A 20,045-nucleotide genomic window follows, 5' to 3' on the forward strand; every position below is an offset into this window, starting at 1 on the left:
TCGCTGTGTCGCTCAGGCTGGAGTGCAGTGGCGAGATCTCGGCTCACTGCAAGCTCCGCCTCCCAGGTTCCTGCCATTCTCCTGCCTCAGCCTCCCGAGTAGCTGGGACTACAGGCGCCGCCACCATGCCTGGCTAATTTTTTGTATTTTAGTAGAGACGGGGTTTCACCATGTTAGCCAGGATGGTCTCGATCTCCTGACCTCGTGATCCGCCTGCCTCAGCCTCCCAAAGTGCTGGGATTATAGGCGTGAGCCACCGTGCCCGGCCGAGTTCCCTCATTCTTTATTGATCACTAGCTCTACTATCTCGGCGAGGGGGATGTGGCAGGTGTATAGGGTAATGGTGGGGAGAGGGTAATGGTGGGGAGAGGGTCAGCAGGAAAACATGTGAACCAAAGACTCTGTCATAAATAAGTTTAAGGAAAGGTGCTGTGCCCAGATGTGCATGTAGGCTAGATTGATGTTTAACTTTATGTAAACATCTTAGTGCAGTAAAGAGCAGTATTGCCGCCAGCATGTCTCATCTCCAGCCATAGGGCGGTTTTCTCCTAACAGTAAATAGAATGTACCATCAGGTTTTACACCAAGACATTCCATTCCCAGGGATGAGCAGGAGACAGATGCTTTCCTCTTATCTCAACTGTAAAGAGGCCTTCCTCTTGCACTAATCCTCCTCAGCACAGACCCTTTATGGGTGTCGGGCTGGGGAACTGTAAAGTCTTTCAGTTGTGTAAAGTCTTCCCACAAGGCCATATCTCAGGCTGTCTCAGTCGGGGGAAACCTGGACAATACCCAGGCTTTCTTGGGCAGAGGTCCCTGTGGCTTTCCACAGTGCATTGTGTCCCTGGTTAATCGAGAATGGAGAATGGTGATGACTTTTACCAAGCATGCTGCCTGCAGACACATTTTTAACAAAGCACGTCCTACACAGCCCTAAATCCATTAAACCTTGAGTCAATACAGCACATGTTTCTGCGAGCACAGGGTTGGGGTTATGGTTACAGATTAAGAGCATTTCAAAGCTGAATAATTTTTCTTAGTACAGATCAAAATGCAGTTTCTTATGTCTTCCTTTTTCTACGTAGACACAGTAACAGTCTGGTCTCTCTTTCTTTTCCCCACACAGAGCTTATGATTTCATTCATATGGGAGTTCAGATAGGGAACTCTATAGAGACAGAAAGTAGATTAGTGGTTTCCAGAGTCTGGGGTGGTGGATGAGGATAGGAGGTGATAAATAAAGGGTAATGGGATTCTTCTTAAGTGATGAAAATTTCTAAAATTGACTGTGGTGATGGTTGCACCTGCCTACGAATATACCAAAAACCACTGAATTGTACACTTTAAATGAGTTGTATGGTATATTAATTATATTTCAATAAACCTGTTTTACAAAGAGACAGCCTCAAAAACACAGACACTTCTCAGAGTTGGCACATCTGGATGGGATGGCTGGAACTGAGGATTATGTCCACACGAAGAGAAAGGCAGCATCAAGGCTGACCTGAGAAGTGGCAAGGGACCCCGGCAGTACCAAGCCTGGCTGTTTTTTATGTGACATGAGGAATTGTTTCCTGCTTTTTCTTTTAAGAGCTGGGGGTCTCGCTGTGTTGCCAGGCTGACCTTCAACTCCTGGGGTCAAGCAATCCTCCTGCCTCTGCCTCCCAAGTAGCCGGGACTACAGGGGTGCACCACCATGCCTGGCAACACGATGAATTGTTGAAGCCAGCTTGCACTGTTTTTGTTGTTGTTGTTTGCAAACAACTAAATGTTTTATGCAAAAAGGAGTTAATACAGGGAATTAGCTGCTTACAAAACCTTTGGAAGTGCTGAGTGATCAAGCTGTAGGCTGAATCCCCGGGAATGACTCCTAGAACACTGCAAAACTGACCAACGGAGCTACTACCTCTGTCCCCTATCAGTAAAGTGGAGACTCAGGAGACCAACACTGGAACTATTACATTCAAGAACACAGCACTTTATTTATGACTCAGAGTTGGAAAGCCATTGCCAAACCACGACAGCCGCCTGTCAACAGTACCCAACGAAGCCGGTGAATAAACATGAAATACTACTTTGGAAACTGTATCCATCTCCTGTAGCTCACTTGCTAGAAGAAAACAGTCAAAGCAGCAGGACGATGGTATTTATTTGACTTCCACCTTCCAGATGTCTCTCATTTAATGACCAACTTCTTTGCTCTTTATTCCTACTTCCATCTCAGATCTTGTATCTGGAACCATTATTCCTTCTGCCTGATATACTTTATAATTTTCTGAAGGTCTGCTTGTGAAGACCTTTCAGTTTTGGTTTTCTTGAAAATATCTTTGTTTTGTCTTTGTTCTTGAAAGATTTTTTTCTTTCTGGGCATAAAGGATAGGTGGAGAGTTATTTTCTTTCTTTTCTTTTCTTTTCTTTTCTTTTCTTCCCTCCCTCCCTCCCTCCCTCCCTCCTTTCTTTCTTTCTTTCTTTCTTTCTTTCTTTCTTTCTTTCTTTCTTTCTTCTTTCCTTTCTTTCCTTTCTTTCTTTCTTCTTTCTTTTTCCTTTTTTTTTTTTGAGACAGTCGTGCTCTATCAGCCAGGATGGAGTGCAGTGGCGCGATCTCAGCTCACTGCAACCTCTGTTTCACAGGTTCAAGCAATTCTGCCTCAGCCTCCTGAGTAGCTGGGGTTACAGGCACCCACCCCTACGCCTGGCTATTTTTTGTATTTTTAGTAGAGACAGGGTTTCACCATGTTGGCCAGGCTGGTCTCAAACTCTTGACCTCAGCTGATCCAACCCCGTCAGCCTCCCAAAATGCCAGGATTAAAAGCGTGAGCCACCACACCCAGCCGTTGTTTTCTTTTAGCAAATGAATATTGTCATCCTTAAGGGCCTATTGGCTGCAGCCACTTCTGATACCAAATGGTGAAGGTTCAGTACAAGAAATAGATGCCAGCAGAAAAGGAATTTGATACGGCAAAATAGGCAGTAGAAATTATTTAGTATACTGAAAAATGATCTCTATTTGTGCCTCTAGGAAAAACTCTCTGAACACCCAGAAGTAACTCCACAGAGGAGCGACCACTCCTGTAACAGTAAGGCTACTGCAAAGCCACCTGTGGAACTTAGCTGGGTTCCATAACACAGCACTGTGGCCACCATAACTGTAGTTGTGTCCTCCATTCCCACAAAGTGGGGACTGGATAGTGGAAAGCTGATGCAGGAACACCCCATGTCTTCAACGATCTTGTTTCCCAGGAGAAAACAAACAAAACTGCAAAAAATATGGCCTGTCTCACATCTGCTTTCTAAATTCTGAAAACCGAATTTGCGTAACCCAACTTCAAGAGTATCTACAAAACGTAGCTTTTTGTTTCCTACCCTTCAAAGTACAGTAAGATACCCTAGAAGGAGCTAGGAATAGTGGAAAGGATCCCTGCTGTCAAATGGCAGGTAGTGTGGGGGCCTGAAGTGGCCAATGGTTTTGGTAACGAGGAAGCCAAGGAGGCAAGAGCCCCCTCTCTAAAAAAATTTGAAATTAAAAAGCGAGGAGTGCATTCAGTGAATGCAGATGGTTTGAGGATCCCTGTGAAGGGAGGAGGAGAGAGAGGCAGTAGAGAGAGGGGAACACAGTTTCAGGGGAGTTTTGGTTGGTTGTTTTTCTAAGAATGGTAGAGAGAGAAACCTGTTTATGGATGGAAAGGAAGGTGTCAACCAAAGAGAATAGAGGGAGGGAGTAGATGCATGATGGAAGGAGAACTTGCAGCTGGTGGGAGGGGATGCTCATGATATGTGGAAAGATGGTCATATTTTGCTAAGTGACAAACAAAATTTAAAGCAAACATTGTATGATCCCCTTCCATTTACAAATATATAATCGATACATTGAAAATACTCCCTGAATTGTCAGACGTCCCGTATAGAGACAAAACTCAGTTTCAGTGTTGCAAAGCTACACTACTGATACGGAGCAGCTCCAGGCGATGGCACAGGCTTGGGCAGGGTGTGTAGTAACTGGTGGGCAAAATAAGAGTGGGAGAGGGTGAGACAGAGGACAGCAGAGCCATGCTATCGAAGGCCACATGCCCATGAGACTGGCTTGCTCCATAGCAGAAGTCATGAGACCAACTTTCCCACCCTCCCATACGCTGAGGAACAGCCTGCCATCAGTTCTTCTGGAGCCCAGCTCAGAGACCTAGGCATAGCGTCCTCCATCCCCACTCACCCTCAGCTGACGCCTTCAGCAGCTGTGGAGATACACAAGTTCCCCCAAAGTAGTTTTGAGACACATCCTAAAAAAGCACCTGCTGTGATTGCAACACAATTCCCTTATGTTTCCTGCCCCCTCCCCCAAATCATGACCAGAAAGATCCACTGACCGAGGCTGTCCCTTAAATATAGGACTTCCTTGAGAATAACTTGACACGGCTTAAACTAATGTAGCTTTTCTCAATCCTTGTCTTAACTCTCAACATGACTATTTCTTATGCCAACATTATGCCAAAGTGTAGATCTATAAGAATAAACAAATATAATCCTAAGTTTCCAAGAAAATCATATATCAAAATGTTAACGTGGTTTTTTTGGTTTGTTTTTTCTTTTTTCTTTTTGATGAAGTCTCACTCTTGTCCCTCAGGCTGGAGTGCAGTGGCGCGATCTTGGCTCACTGCAAACTCCGCCTCCCGGGTTCAAGCGATTCTCCTGCCTCAGCCTGCTGAGTAGCTGGGATTACAGGCGCCCACCACCACACCCAGCTTATTTTTGTATTTTTAGTAGAGATGGGGTTTCACCATGTTGGCCAGGCTGGTCTCGAACTCCTGACCTCAGGTGATCCGCTGGCCTCGGCCTCCCACAGTGCTGGGATTACAGGCGTGAGCCCCCGCGCCCGGCCTAACAGTGTTTTCTTGAGTGATAGGAACTGCCTGCAATTTCTGTTTTCCCCTTTTGGCTCATTGCACTTTTTGCTTTTCTACAACAATCTTGTATTATGTTTATGACTAGAAAAAAAATAATAAAGGTTGTTAAACAAGATACAAGTGGAAAGTTGTCCTTGAATTACAAAAAGAATAAAGTGCTGAAAGCAACTAAAATGCTGGATAAAATAGTAGGTAAGCCTAATAAAACGTAAGTAATACTTGGGCATGAAGACAGGGACTTAGAGAGGTGTGCAAAGCGCAGGAGCCAGATTGGGACTTGAGGACACATACAAGACTGTGAATTTGAGAGCCTCCTTGGCTTCCTCATTATGAAACCACTGGCCACTTCAGGCCCCTACATTGCTCGCCATTTGACAGCAGGGACCCCTTCCACTATTCCTATCTCCTTTTAGGGTGTCTTACTGTACTGTAAAGGCTGGGAAACAAAAAACTATTTTGGTAGATACCCTCAAAGTTGGGTTATGCAAATTAGGTTTTCAGAACTTGGTCCTGCTTCTCGGGACTCGCAGGACGGAAGATAAAGCCTACTGCCCACCAAGAGGGAAGCCTCACAGAAGACTCCCCTCAAACTGTGACTCTAGAGGGCCATGTTCCAACATAAGGGTGACCTAAGAAATAAATTTGGCCAGGCATGGTGGCTCACGCCTCAGGAGTTCAAGGTGGCTCAGGAGTTCGAGACCAGCCTGGCCAACATGGTGAAACCCTGTCTCTACTAAAAATACAAAATTAGCCGGGCATGGTGGTAGGTGCCTGTAATCCCAGCTACTCGGGAGGCTGAGGCAGGAGAATTGCTTGAACCCGGGAGGCAGAGGTTGCAGTGAGCCAAGATCGCGCCACTGCACTCCAGCCTGGGCGACAGAGCAAGACTCTGTCTCAGAAAAAAAAAAAAAGTGAAAGAAAAAAATTATTCCATCCCTATGGGACTGAAAGGAAAACTGCCCTTGTTGGATCCTGATGCTAATCAAATTGAGCTGGGGGTGGGGTATCTCCTTTCAGAATCTGTAATCCTGAGCCTGCCCTCATGAATTTATATGACCAGGCACTATCCCCCTTCCTAAAAGATAAGCAAACACACACACACACACACACACACACACACACACACACACACACACACAAACCTGGAGCCAAAAATTTGATTAGAAATGGTCCTAGGCTTGTAATGCCCACAGTTACCTGAGAGAAGCAAGTGTAAATCCTTTCAAGTGGAACTCAGAAATTTGCCTTCATCCCTGACCTCAAAGAATTCCCACAGTAATATTCCAAAGAAAATGAGCAGCCCCTAAATAAAATAATTCACTAAATATACAAATAAACAGGGCACTATGAGTGAGATCCAGCAGAAACAAGACAGCGGATTCAGACCCAGACTTTAGATGCTGGAGTTATCAAACCTAGTATATCCAACAAGTATGTTTGATATCATTTAATAAATAAAAGAGTCTTGAAAATATCACAAAAGAGCAAGCAGATGTGGAAAAAAACAAACAACCTGTAGAAATGAAAAATATAACAAGTGAAATTTAAAATTCAAGAGACAGGTTTAACATCTAGATACAGCTGAAATGATTAGAGACATGAAAGATAGAACAGAACTTACCCGACATATAGCCAAGAGAGCTAAAGATATGGAAAATATGAAATAGAACTTAAAGAGACATGGAAGATAGACTGAGAAGGTCTATGATATGGTTTGGCTGTGTCTTCACTCAAATCTCATCTTGAATTACAGCTCCCATAATTCCCATGTGTTGTGGGAGGGACCTGGTGGAGGTTGACTGAATTGTGGTGGTGGTTTCCCTCCTACTGTTCTCATGATAGTGAATACGTCTCACAAGATCTGATGGTTTTATAAGGAGAAACCCCCTTTGCTTGCTTCTCATTCGTTTGCTTCTCATTTGCTTTTTGCCCACTGCCATGTAAGACGTGCCTTTGCCTTCCACCATGATTGTGAGGCCTCCCCAGCCACGTGGAACTGTGAGTCCATTAAACCTCTTTTTCTTTATAAATTGCCCAGTTTTGGGTATGTCTTTATCAGCAGCATACAGTCTAATGGACTACTTGCTATAAATGACAAAGGGTCCTAATCCACAGGTTTGAGAAGCCAAAAAATTTTTGACTATAATACACAAAAAGAAATGTGCACCCAGAATCATCATAGTGAAGACACATAACATAGTATGCTAACTAATAAAATATTAAATAATATATGGCATTTTATAGCATATTGGAAACTGAGTATATGTAACTTCCAAACTGTTAGAGGGAAAAGAGAAGAAAAATTATTCCAAAAGAAGGCAAGAAAGGACCAAAAAAAAACATTAAAAAAACAAGAAAAGTAAACACAAAATAAGATGGTAGAAATACATGTATCAATAATAACACTAAATTGGCCAGGTGCAGTGGTTCACATCTGTAATTCTAGCATTTTGGGAGGCCGAGGAGGGCAGATCATCTGAGGTCAGGAGTTCGAGACCAGCATGGCCAACATGGCAAAACCCTGTCTTTCCTAAAAATACAAAAATTAGGCAGCCATGGTGGCAGGCGCCTGTAGTCCCAGCTACTTTGGGAGGCTGAGGTAGGAGAATTGCTTGAACCTGGGAGGCAGAGGTTGCAGTGAGCCAAGATCACACCATTGCACTCCAGCCTGGGCAACAGAGCGAGACTATCTGGAAAAAATAATAATAATAATAGAAACGAAAAGGGTGGAAAATTATGTACCAGGTAAATACTAAATTTCCAAAAAGTGTGTATAGCAAATTAATATCAGGCAAAATACATTTTAAGACAAAACAGAACTAGAGATTTAAAAACTATATAATGATAAGATATTCAATTTTCCAATAAGGCATAACAATTAAAGACTTCTACAAATATAATAATATAGCTTCACAAATGAACTAAAATTGACAGAATTAAAGGATATGGGGTTCTTCTTGAGTGATGAAAATTTCTAAAATTGACTGTGGTGATGGTTGCACCTGCCTACGAATATACCAAAAACCACTGAATTGTACACTTTAAATGAGTTGTATGGTATATTAATTATATTTCAATAAACCTGTTTTAAAAAGAGACCGCCTCAAAAACACAGACACTTCTCAGAGTTGGCACGTCTGGATGGGATGGCTGGAACTGAGGATTATGTCCACACGAAGAGAAAGGCAGCATCAAGGCTGACCTGAGAAGCGGCAAGGGACCCCGGCAGTACCAAGCCTGGCTGTTTTTTATGTGACATGAGGAATTGTTTCCTGCTTTTTCTTTTAAGAGCTGGGGGTCTCGCTGTGTTGCCAGGCTGACTTTCAACTCCTGGGGTCAAGCAATCCTCCTGCCTCTGCCTCCCAAGTAGCCGGGACTACAGGGGTGCACCACCACGCCTGGCAACACGATGAATTGTTGAAGCCAGCTTGCACTGTTTTTGTTGTTGTTGTTTGCAAACAACTAAATGTTTTATGCAAAAAGGAGTTAATACAGGGAATTAGCTTCTTACAAAACCTTTGGAAGTGCTGAGTGATCAAGCTGTAGGCTGAATCCCCAGGAATAACTCCTAGAACACTGCAAAACTGACCAACGGAGCTACTACCTCTGTCCCCTATCAGGAAAGTGGATAGGAGGAGCTGGTGATCAGGATGGGACGGCAAGACCCAGATTTGTTGGGTACCCTAATCCTTCTTGCAAATGTCACATTGAGCAAATGTCATATTTAGACCCTGTATAAGTCAGGGTTCTCCAGAGAAACAGAAATAATAGTAATTGGCTGTATCATTTACTATGAAAATTGGCTCATGCAATTATGGGGGCTGGTGAAGTCCCACAATCTGACACCTGCGAGCTGGAGAACCAGGAAAGCTGATGATTTAATTCAGTCTGGGTCGGGAGCCTTAGAAACAGAGGAGCCTGCAGTGTAACTCCCAGTCCTAGTCTGACTGCCTGAGAACCTGTTTCGGGGAGGTGGGTTGTGGGGCACTGGTGTGAGACACAGAGTCTGAAGGCCCAAGAACCAGGAGCACTGTTGTCTGAGGGCAGGAGAAGACTGCCAGACTCCCAGCTGAAGAGAGTGCAGATTCACCCTTCCTCCATGTTTTTGTTTTATTCAGACCCTCAATGGGTTGGATCATGCCCACCCACACTGGTGCAGCTGATCTTCTTCACTTAGTCTGTCAATTCAAAGGTTAATCTCAGCCGGGCACAGTGGCTCATGCCTGTAATCCCAGGACTTTGGGAGGCCAAAGTGGGCGGATCATGAAGTCAGGAGTTCGAGATCAGCCTGACCAACATGGTGAAACCCCATCTCTACTAAAAATACAAAAATTAGCCAGGCGTGGTGGCGCGTGCCTATAATCCCAGGTCCTCAGGAGGCTGAGGCAGAGAATCACTTGAACCCAGGAGGTGGAGGTTGCAGTGAGCCACTGCACTCCAGCCTGGGTGACAGAGCAAGACTTCATCTCAAAACAAACAAACAAACCAAAAAAAAACAAACAAAGGCTAATCTCTTCCTGAAATACCCTTCTAGACACTGCTAGAAATAATGTTCTAGCGGCTATCTGGGCATCTCTTAGCCCAGTCAAGTGGACACATAAAGTTAACCATCAGACTCCTTAGCAAATATGGTCAGCAAGTAACCGAGTTACTCACCAGAGGCCTCCGTTCCCATCTGTAAAACAGGGGTACCAAGACCCGCTGCCCCAGGCTGTGGAAAGGATTCAATGAAATATGCATGTCAAGTGCCTGGTAGTCAGTGGGCATTTAGTATAAAGTAGCTATTATTATTATTGTCATTTTTATTAAATGACAGATCCATTTTGAGTTTGTTTAGATAGTTGGATATATTATAATTTACATCGTGATAACCAACAAGTGCTTTCCTCAACAGATGCAGATCTGTGGATCCAGCGTGGCATCTGTAGCAGCTGGGACATCATTCCAGGTTTTGGGCCCGGTGTGTTGGCAACAACTGGATCTGAAGATGGCAGTCAGGGTGCTTTGGGGTGGCCTCGGCCTGCTCCGAGTGCTGTGGTGTCTCCTTCCGCAGACGGGCTATGTGCACCCAGATGAGTTCTTCCAGTCACCTGAGGTGATGGCAGGTAAAACTACACATGTGTGGCTGAGACAAGTTGCAGCAGAGTCTGGTTGAGAAGCTGACGGGAGACTTTGTGGGGAGGGAGTAGCATGTCTGTGCAGGTGAGTAGTAAATCCACAAGCAGAGCAGCAGCCTGTCTCTCTAGGGTAAGAACTTGGACGTGGGGACTTCATATCTCCTTCCCGAGTGGTGACACTGACCATCTGGGTGAGGCTGAGAAACCAGCAGTCTCTTTAACAAACCATACAGGTTACTGAGAATGAGAGAGAATGAGAGCTGTGCCGGTGAGAATGAGAGCTGTGTCGTTGGTGAGAATGAGAGCTGTGTCGTTGGTGGGAATGAGAGCTGTGTCGTTGGTGACACTGAGAGCTGTGTCGTTGGTGAGAATGAGAGCTGTGTCGTTGGTGGGAATGAGAGCTGTGTCGTTGGTGGGAATGAGAGCTGTGTCGTTGGTGAGAATGAGAGCTGTGTCGTTGGTGGGAATGAGAGCTGTGTCGTCGGTGGGAATGAGAGCTGTGTTGGTGAGTATGAGAGCTGTGTTGTTGGTGAGAATGAGAGCTGTGTCGGTGACACTGAGAGCTGTGTCGTTGGTGTCGTCGGTGACCATGAGATCTGTGTCGCTGGTGAGAATTAGTGCTGTGTCATCGGTGACAATGAGAGCTGCGTTGGGCTTCCCAGCGGAACACTTTGACAGCTGGGCTTCCCCTGTGTTTGGCAAGAGCTTCAATAGGGCTGTGATCTGAGATGATGAAACTTCTGTAGATTCAAGTGAGAGGTGAGGGAACCCAGGCCTGGGACGCTCCGTTGCCTGGTAGGTGTATAGTTGAGGATAGTTGCCTTGCCCGCGCCATCTCACCCAAAGGCCTTGAGGCTTTTCAGATGTGATGGGCATGTGGCTTCATCCTCATGGTTCAAGACGGCTGCTTGAGCTCCAGCCATCAAGTCTACACGCAGTCTTTCCAGCCAACAAAGGAGAAGGCATTACTTCTTTCTTTAAGGTCATATTTTGAAGGTCACATGCTATTTGCCCATTTCTATCGCACTGGGCAGAATGTATCATGAGACCACACCTAGCTGCTAAGGAAGCTAAAATTTATAGTCTTTCTATCTGACCAAGTGCCCAGCTAAAGAGCCAAAGGGGTCAGATGTGGAGGCTCTCGCCGGTAATCCCAGCACTGTGGGAGGCCGAGGCAGGGGAATCACCTGAGGTCAGGAGTTTGAGACCAGTCTGGCCAACATGATAAAACCCCATCTCTATTAAAAATACAAAAAATTAGCTGGGCGTGGTGGCAGGTGCCTGTAATCCCAGCTACTTGGGAGGCTGAGGCAGGAGAATCGCTTGAACTCAGGAGGCGGAGGCGGAGCTTGCAGTGAGCTGAGATTGTGCCACTGAACTCCAGCCTGGGCGACAGAGTGAGACTCTGTCTCAAAAAAAAAAGAGTCTAAGGAAGGAGGAGGGAATAGGTATTTTGGAGGCACCAGCTTTCTTTGCCACAGGGCTCAACAGGTGAATTTGTTTTTTAGTTAAAAGGCTTATCTTCTTTCCCTCACATGTTTTTTTTTTTTTTTTTTAACCAGAAAAACACCCAGATAGATTTGATCCTGGATTTTGCTTCCCTTTCACCATCTAACATAGACAGATTAGACAGCTGAAAGGCTGGAGAAATAAGTAGCAGAACCAAAGAGCCCGAATGATCCCCAGGCTGTATAATCAGCTCGAAAGAGCCAGCAGGTGATCAAGCAGGAGACGCTGTGAACAATGAGGCTTGGAGTGGAGCTGCTCCCTCACCCCCACCCCTCAGAGCTCTGGTCTGGAGCTGCTCCCTCACCCCTACCCCTCAGAGCTCTGGGACGGTGGGCCACAGGTTACAGACCAGGCAGCAAGTATTTCTTAAATTATGTAAGTACTACTTGGATATATTCTTCTTATAAAAAAATTAAGTATCATAGGCAGGGCACAGTGGCTCAGGCCTGTAATCCCAGCACTTTAGGAGGCTGAGGCGGGCGGATCATTTGAGGTCAGGGTTTCGAGACCAGCCTGGCCAACATGGTGAAACCGCGTCTCTACTGAAAATACAAAAATCATCCAGGTGTAGTGGCGGGCGCCTGTAATTCCAGCTACTCAGGAGGCTGAGGAAGGAGAATCGCTTAAACCCAGGAGGTGGAGGTTGCAGTGAGCCGAGAAGCGCCACTGCACTCCAGCCTGGGCGACAGAGTGAGACTCTTAAAAAAAAAAAAAATTAAGTATCATAAAACTAAACATAAATCACCTCTGACATAACCCCAATGGCTCACCCCCTCCCCCTCTTCTCTCCCCCCCATCTCCTGATAACAATCATCAGAGATGGGGCTCTGACTCTGATTTTTGAGATCTTGGAACCCCGAGAAGAGGTTAGGCCTCCCCCCACCTGTCCGCCTCCCACACACTCTTCCCAGGACACACAGTCGCCTCATCTCCCAGGGAGGTACCTCCTGCCCTCTGCCCTCTGAGCTCCCCTGCACTTGTTTCTGCTGCTGCGTGACAAATCCTCAAAATCCCAGCAGCTTAAAACTGCACCCGTTGGTGAGTTCACGATCAGAAGTGCGGCCTGGGCTCGCTGCTCACAAGGTGGACATCCGCGTGTGGACTGGGCTGCGTTCCTGTTGGAAGCTCTAATTCTAGCAGAACCTAGTTCATTTCCGCTGTGGCACCTGTGGTGCGGTTTCCTTGCTCTCAGCTTTCAGAGGCTACCCACATTCCTAGCCAATGGCCTCTTCCATCTTTAAGCCAGCAGTGGCATGTCAAATCCTTCTCATGCTTTGAATCTGACTGCTCCTTCTGCATCCAGCTGGTGAAAACTCTGTGATTAAAAGATTGTTGTGATTAGGTCCGGCCCACCGCACAGTCTCCCTGTTTTACAGTCAGTGCTCCTGTATGACGTAACCTAATCACAGGCGTACATTCCATCCTGGGGGCCAGGTGCAGTGGCTCAAACCTGTAATCCCAGCACGTTAAGAGGCTGAGGTGGAAGAATGGCTTGAAGTCAGGAGTCTGAGATCAGCCTCAGTAACACAGCAAGAGCAATGATCTCGCCACTGCACTCCAGCCTGGGTGACAGAGACCCAGCAAGGAAGGGAGGACGGGAGGACGGGAGGAAGGGAAAGGAAGGAATGGGAAGGGAAGGAAGGAGGGAGAGAGGGAAGGCAGGCAGGGAGGGAGGGAAAAATCCATCCTGGGCACAGTCCCAGGGATTATGCAGGGCACACACACCAAGGGGTGGAAATGTTGGGTGCCATCCTAGAATTCTGTCCACTACATCCCTGAGCTTGGTACCGGCTCAGCTCTGCCTCTCCTTCTCTGCAGAGGACATCCTGGGCGTGCAGGCCACCCGGCCCTGGGAGTTTTACCCCAGCAGCCCCTGCCGCACAGTGGTCTTCCCCCTGCTGACCTCCGGCTCTACCTTCTGGCTGCTCAGGCTCTGGGGAGAGCTGGGGCCGTGGCCTGGCCTGGTGAGTAGCTATGCACTGCTGGTGGGGCCGCGGCTCCTCCTCGCTGCCGTTTCCTTCGCTCTGGACGGGGCGGTGTACCACCTGGCCCCGCTGTTGGGGGCGGATCGCTGGAACGCCCTGGCCCTGCTCTCTGGTTCCTATGTCACCCTGGTCTTCTACACAAGGACCTTCTCCAACACCATTGAGGGGCTCCTCTTCGCGTGGCTGCTGGTGCTGGTATCCCCCCATGTAACGTGGGGCCCTACACGCAAGGAGCCTGTGCCGGGCCCATGGTGGCACAGCTGGCTTCTTGGAGGCATCGTGACTGCTGGCTTCTTCAACCGGCCCACCTTTCTGGCCTTTGCTGTGGTCCCTCTCTACCTCTGGGGCACTCGTGGAGCCACAAACCCTGGCTTGAAGTCCCTGACCCGGGAGGCCCTGGTGCTGCTCCCTGGGGCGGCCCTCACAGCTGCGGTGTTTGTGGCCGCGGACAGCTGGTATTTCTTCAGCCCCGCTACATCCAGGACCCTTGTCCTGACCCCTGTCAACTTCTTGCACTACAACCTGAATCCCCAAAACCTGGCGAGGCATGGCACGCATGTGCGGCTCACTCACCTAGCAGTCAACGGCTTCCTGCTCTTTGGGGTGCTGCATGCCCAGGCCCTGCAGGCCGCGTGGCAACAGCTGCAAGCTGGCCTCCAGGCCTCTTTACAAATGGGCCTCCTGAGGGCACTGGGTGCCCGGAGCCTGCTGTCCAGCCCCAGGTCCTATCTCCTTCTCCTCTACTTCATGCCCCTGGCCCTGCTGTCTGCCTTTAGCCACCAGGAGGCTCGGTTCCTGATTCCCCTCCTGGTTCCCCTAGTCCTGCTTTGTAGTCCACAGACCCAACCTGTGCCTTGGAAGGGCACCGTGGTCCTCTTCAATGCCCTCGGTGCCTTCTTCTTTGGCTGCCTGCATCAGGGGGGCCTGGTGCCTGGCCTGGAGTACCTGGAGCAGGTGGTCCATGCCCCTGTGCTCCCAACGGCACCCACCCACTACACACTCCTCTTCACTCACACCTACATGCCCCCCCGGCACCTCCTCCACCTCCCAGGCTTGGGGGCACCAGTGGAGGTGGTGGACATGGGTGGGACTGAGGACTGGGTCCTGTGCCAAGCCCTGAAAAGCTTTACCAGACAATCAGCCTGCCAAGTGGCTGGTGGGCCATGGCTCTGCCGCCTCTTTGTGGTGACCCCTGGCACCACCAGGCGTGCGGTGGAGAAGTGCAGCTTCCCCTTCAAGAATGAAACACTTGTATTTCCCCATCTAACCCTGGAGGATCCACCAGCCCTGTCCTCCTTGCTGAGTGGGGCTTGGAGGGACCACCTCAGTCTTCACATCGTGGAGTTGGGGGAAGAAACCTGACAATATGACAGAGCACCCACCGCCCACGATTCAGCCATAGAAGTTGCTGCTCCACCTTCTACTTGGGTAGCTGGGCTGGGACGCTGGGACAGGTCCCAGGTTCTCCTTCACGACTCCCACTGCTGCCTCTCCTGGGCACGGCTGCTGGCTGTTCTGCCTTCTGGGTGAGCTGGCACTCCTCTCCCTGAGACCAAAGATCTGACCTGTCAGTCTTGATGTCAAGGTCCCCAAAGAACCAGGTGTAAGTGATGACACTGTCAGTTCCTGCCCTACTGCTTCCAGCCACTGTGATGTTTGAAATCGATAATAGTTCCTGGTTGGGAAAAAAGAATGAACTGCTAGTGACAGTCCCCTGTGACCTCTCCCAAACTTCCCATGATGCCTTGCCCTTGCTGTCATGACCACCTCTGGCTTCCTGAGACCGATCTGCCTATCCAAATAATGTGGAAGTCAGTGTGATGAAGCATAGAGAACAGGTGGCCCAGATCCAGGGGACCCAACTTCTAGCCCCTTGGTCTGTCACCCCCTCGCTGTGTGATCTTGAGAAAGCCCCTTCCACTCACCCACCCCACGTCCCAGTCTGTTGGGACCAGAGGCTCTTTGAGGTGTCTGCCAGCTAACATCGTGTCATTCCGGACTCCACAGTATACGTCCCCTGCCTCGCCAGGCACAGCTCTCACGCAGCTCTGTAGCATGGACGGGGGGTTGTGTTGTGCTTCATGGCACTCTGATGCCCGCTGTCTCAGTGTTTCGTTACTGTGCAAACAAGTCATGTTTGAAATATATAACAGCACCTGGAGATGTTCTCCCTACTTTCTTTTACTTCTGTTCCTGAGAGGTGGGGGGAAACTCTCCAGCCATTTCCGCACCTTGTCCTTAAGAGTCATTCTCCTGACTGGGCGCGGTGGCTCACACCTGTAATCCCAGCACTTTGGGAGGCCAAGGCGGGCAGATCTCGAGGTCAGGAGTTGAGACCAGCCTGGCCAACATGGTGAAACCCCGTCTCTACTAAAAATACAAAAATTAGCTGGGTGTGGTGGCGGCACCTGTAATCCCAGCTACTCAGGAGGCTGAGGCAGGAGAATTGCTTGAACCCAGGAGGCGGAGGTTGCAGTGAGCCGAGATCGCGCCACTGCACTCCTGCCTGGGAGACACAGCAAGACGGTCTTGGGGGGAAAAAAAGTCATTCTCCCAGATTAGGGAGCCAGATGTTCTCCCTCCTTAGAAGAACTGTGGGTCTCAAGCCCTCCCGTCCTGCCCCAGAGAGCAGGGAACACACCATGCTCAGCTAGTGTCTGGTTACCAGCCTCAATTTTTCCGATGGCTTCAAGCTTCTAGATTGCATGATTATCTGTGTTGCCTAATTAGAAATGATCAGATCCGGGTGTGGTGGCTCACACCAGTAACCCCAGCACTTTGGGAGGCGGAAGCAGGAGAACTGCTTGAGACCAGGAGTTCAGGACCAGCCTGGGCAACAAAGTGCAATGCCATTTCAACCAAAAAACACAAAACAAAACAAAATTGTGGCTGGGCACGGTGGCTTACGCCTGTAATCTCAGCACTTTGTGAGGCCAAGGCAGGCAGATCACAAGGTCAGGAGACCAAGACCACCCTGACCAACATGGTGAAACTCCATTTCTACTAAAATACAAAAAACTAGCCAGGCATGGTGGCACATATCTGTAGTCCCAGCTGCTCGGGAGGATGAGGCAGGGGAATCACTGGAACCCGGGAAGTGAAGGTTGCAGTGAGCTGAGATCACGCCCCACTGCACTCCAGCCTGGTGACAGAGTAAGACTCCGTCTCAAAAATAAAAACAAAAAAACCTGTTTTTAATTAGCTGCGCATAGTGTCATGGGCCTGTAATCCCAGCTACTTGGGAAACCCAGGGAGGAAGCTCGATCGCTTGGCCCAATAGGTCGAGGTTGCAGTGACAGCTAGTATCATGCCACTGCACTCCAGCCCGGGCAAGAGTGAGGCCCTGTCTCAAAATCAATCAATCAATCAATCAATCAGAAATTTAGCTAGGAGCTTCAAATGACAGGACATTTCTACATACAATGGATTTCTTAATCATGGGTCCACTAACTAGCTGGACCATAGTTTCGTATGCCTGACCCTCTAAAATGAGGGATGAGTCCAGGTAGCTCGTTCCATGGCAGGCAGCAGTCTTTTTTTTTTTTTTTTGAGACGGGTTCTCGCTATGCTGCCCAGGCTGGTCTCATCTCAGGCTCAATGCGATCGATCCTCCTTCCTCTGCAGTGGCTGGGATTCGACACAACTGCCACCACGCCTGCTCCTAGGCAGTAGTCTTAATGCCTGATGATGCGGGGTTGGGGAAGGAAGGAAAGTGTCAGGGTAAATGTTGCAGAGCTGTGTTAAGGACTTAGGCCCTGGAATCAAATGCCTCTGCTCACATCCCACTCTGCAAGACTTTGGGCAACTTAAGCAGCAGCCTCTGTTTCCATCGGAGTGGCTCTTGCCTATAATCCCAGCATTTTGGGAGGCTGAGGCAGGACGCTCACTCGGACCGAAGAGTTCGAGACCACCCCATCTCTACAAAAAAATCCAAAAAGTAATCTGCTTCCTCATGCGGATGTGGTTGTAAGGAGTGAGTGAGCTAACATGCAGAGTGCAATGAGCAAGTCCCAGCACAGAATACTCATTTCATAAAATACGTGTTTATTATTGCCATAAGCCTACAGTCCCCGGTATTCTTAATATATCTTGCCTGAGAAGTATCACACTCATGCCTATTAACCAGCTCATACATTTTTTAATCAAAGAAATTTGGCAGCTGTAGGGTTGTCTTTTCATCCATATCGTCCCTGGAATTAAGTGTCCTGCTATACCAGTGCAGATTCAGCAGCATCTGTCAAGAGTTTCAGTTCCACGTGAAGACGAAAGGCTCTCTGGCTTCGGTCCGTGGCTCTCCGCGGGTGCGGTGTCTGGACCCAGCCTATCTTCATCTGTTAGGCTTCGGGGTCTTTCTCCACACTGTGTCTTGTCCAATCACAAGACTTCAACGGAGCCTGCGGTCTGGCCTAGGCTCTTCTGCGTGGGATGGCTGCAGGCCAACAATCCGAGTCGGGATTCGAAGCCGCGGGTAGTGCCCGGAACGACCCCTCCACGTCGAGGCCAGTGTAGAGCCCGGAAGGAAAAGTAAACGGCCTCGGCCCCGCACGGCCCAGGCTTAAATGTTTGCGCCAGGGCCCCTCTGGCTACCCGTTGGTGGCCCCGAACGGCCACGGAGGCCGCGGCGTAGCTCCTGGGTGAAGGCGTCTCTGAATCGCCCAGCGCGGCGGCACAGGGAGCCTGCGGGGCCAGCCGCGAGGTCCTGCAGGCGGCGGGCCGCGTCCTGGCCCCGCAGCTGGGCCTGCAGCAGAGCGAAGGCCGTGAGCTGCGCCGCACGTCGGATAGGCCGCGACTCGGACAGACGTTCCACCAGCTGCGGGCTGTGCAGCAGGGCGGCCAGCAGCCGCCGCAGAACCATCTTCTCCAGGCGTCCGGGAGTCCGACCTCTCCGCCCTAGTCTTCCGCCCCGGGGCGCCCGACCCGGACGTCATCTGCGCCCGCGCAGCTTGATGACGGCACTGCCGCCCTCGGATTGGGTCCAATGAGATGCGCGTTTCCGCGCGTTTCCGCTTCCGCCACCGCAGACGCCACCTCGTGTCGGGAGTCGCCGCATCCTCGTCCGCTTCTCTGCGCTATGTCGGGTGGCCTCCTGAAGGCGCTGCGCAGCGACTCCTACGTGGAGCTGAGCCAGTACCGGGACCAGCACTTCCGGGTGAGGGAGGCCAGGCCGCGAGAGGGGAAGGCCCTGGGCCAGAACGCTGAGAAACGGTTTGCTCTTGTCTCATTGTGTCGCCTCCCGTTCTGCTGCAATCCCCGAACGCCAAGTGGGCCCCGGTGCCTGCTGGGGAGGCAGGGAACGGGTGCTGGGAGGGCGCTTGGACATCACTGAAGCCACTTTCTCTGGAAGACGGCATTTGAGGCTCGCTTTCCTATTCCCTCGCAGCCGCTCCCTGTACCCGAGCCGGTGCCGAGAGGCTTGAGCGCTGATGGTAGTGGTGGCTCCGGTTTCCAGGTTGTACCTCTCAGATGGCTGCCTAACAAGGGGCGGGGTGCCCTTCTCTCTCCCAGAGTATGTAGAGGCGCCTTCTTGATGCAGATACGGGGCTTTTTACTTTGTTTTTAAATCGGCGAAGCAGTGCCCTTCGGCGATTCGGGCCCCTTCTCTGGGAGGATGGTCTTACGGAAGCCCTACGCGGTGCGAAGCTGTACGCGGTGCGTGGGGGAGACAAGTGAAGTCCTCACTCCGCCCTCGGGGAAGCTTCGGAGTGGGGAGGTGGACCCGCCAAGCTAGGCACTTTGAGGGTGTTTGGATGTAAAGATCGGAGAATTGCTGAATTTCAGAAGAGAGAAAGTTTTAGTCCGGACTATATCACAGTATATTTTGTGGAAAAGGGGGAGGCCGCAGATATACAAAGTAGGCTTTTCAGTATCAGCAAAGGTGGGATGGAATACGGTTGGGGGGTGGCGGGGCGGGACTCATTAACCCGGTTATTTAGTAAACGTTTATTGAGTGCTGTCGCCAAAGCCTTGTGCTAAACCACGGGGAGAGGGAAGACAGTTTTTGCACCCTGCGAGCTCGTAATTCCCCGTAGTGTGGATTATCAAAGAATCTAAGATAGAAGTGAATTAAAAGAGAGGCTGTGAGAATTCAGAAAAAGGGGAGAAAATCCCCTTGTGACTGGGAAATGAAGGGGCGCATATAGCAGAGGGTCAGTGTGGAGAACGTGTGAAATGTGTTACTACAGTAGGGAAAAGGAAATTTTGACGCCAAATTAGGGAAGGTCTTAAATTTATTCAGTCAAGGCCGGGCACGGTGGCTCATGCCTGTAATCCCAGCACTTTGGGAGGCCGAGGTGGGTGGATCACGAGGTTAGGAGTTCGAGACCAGCCTGGCCAAGATGGTGAAACCCCATCTCTACTAAAAATACAAAAATTAGCTGGGCGTGGTGGTGGCGCCTGTAGTCCCAGCTACTGGAAAGGCTGAGGCAGGAGAATCGCTTGATCCCGGAAGTTGGAGGTTGCAGTGAGCCGAGATCTCGCCACCACACTCCAGCCTGGGAGACAGAGAGAGATTCCTACTGGAAAAAAAAAAAAAAAAAA

The 20,045-nt window shown here is 49.5% G+C and overlaps 3 protein-coding genes across 3 annotated transcripts in view; 2 read left to right on the forward strand and 1 right to left on the reverse strand.

Moving 5' to 3' along the window:
* PIGZ (phosphatidylinositol glycan anchor biosynthesis class Z) overlaps positions 1 to 15,682 on the forward strand; it is a 21,209-nt gene extending 5,527 nt beyond the window's left edge. Inside the window, exons 2-3 of the mRNA XM_023214801.1 lie at positions 9,792 to 10,002; positions 13,342 to 15,682. Of these exons, the coding sequence (XP_023070569.1) occupies positions 9,792 to 10,002; positions 13,342 to 14,870 (1,740 nt within the window). The 3' untranslated portion in view covers positions 14,871 to 15,682. The remainder of the gene's footprint in view (positions 1 to 9,791; positions 10,003 to 13,341) is intronic.
* Positions 15,683 to 17,532: 1,850 nt separating this feature from the next.
* Positions 17,533 to 18,453, reverse strand: NCBP2AS2 (NCBP2 antisense 2 (head to head)). Its single transcript, XM_023214802.1, has one exon. It carries the CDS (start codon positions 18,361 to 18,363, stop codon positions 18,064 to 18,066), a length of 300 nt encoding a protein of 99 aa, XP_023070570.1. The 5' UTR covers positions 18,364 to 18,453; the 3' UTR covers positions 17,533 to 18,063.
* Positions 18,454 to 18,491: 38 nt separating this feature from the next.
* The window catches only part of NCBP2 (nuclear cap binding protein subunit 2), a 9,092-nt gene continuing 7,538 nt past the window's right edge, over positions 18,492 to 20,045 (forward strand). The window contains exon 1 of the mRNA XM_023214803.1: positions 18,492 to 18,657. Coding sequence (XP_023070571.1) covers positions 18,580 to 18,657 — 78 coding nt within the window. The 5' untranslated portion in view covers positions 18,492 to 18,579. The remainder of the gene's footprint in view (positions 18,658 to 20,045) is intronic.

The sequence above is a fragment of the Piliocolobus tephrosceles genome, chromosome 2, assembly GCF_002776525.5.
Source record: "Piliocolobus tephrosceles isolate RC106 chromosome 2, ASM277652v3, whole genome shotgun sequence".
NCBI lineage: Eukaryota > Metazoa > Chordata > Mammalia > Primates > Cercopithecidae > Piliocolobus > Piliocolobus tephrosceles.

Excerpts from the sequence above, each read along its gene's own strand:
- NCBP2AS2 (XM_023214802.1), bottom strand. The coding sequence starts at position 18,363 with ATGGTTCTGCGGCGGCTGCTGGCCGCCCTGCTGCACAGCCCGCAGCTG.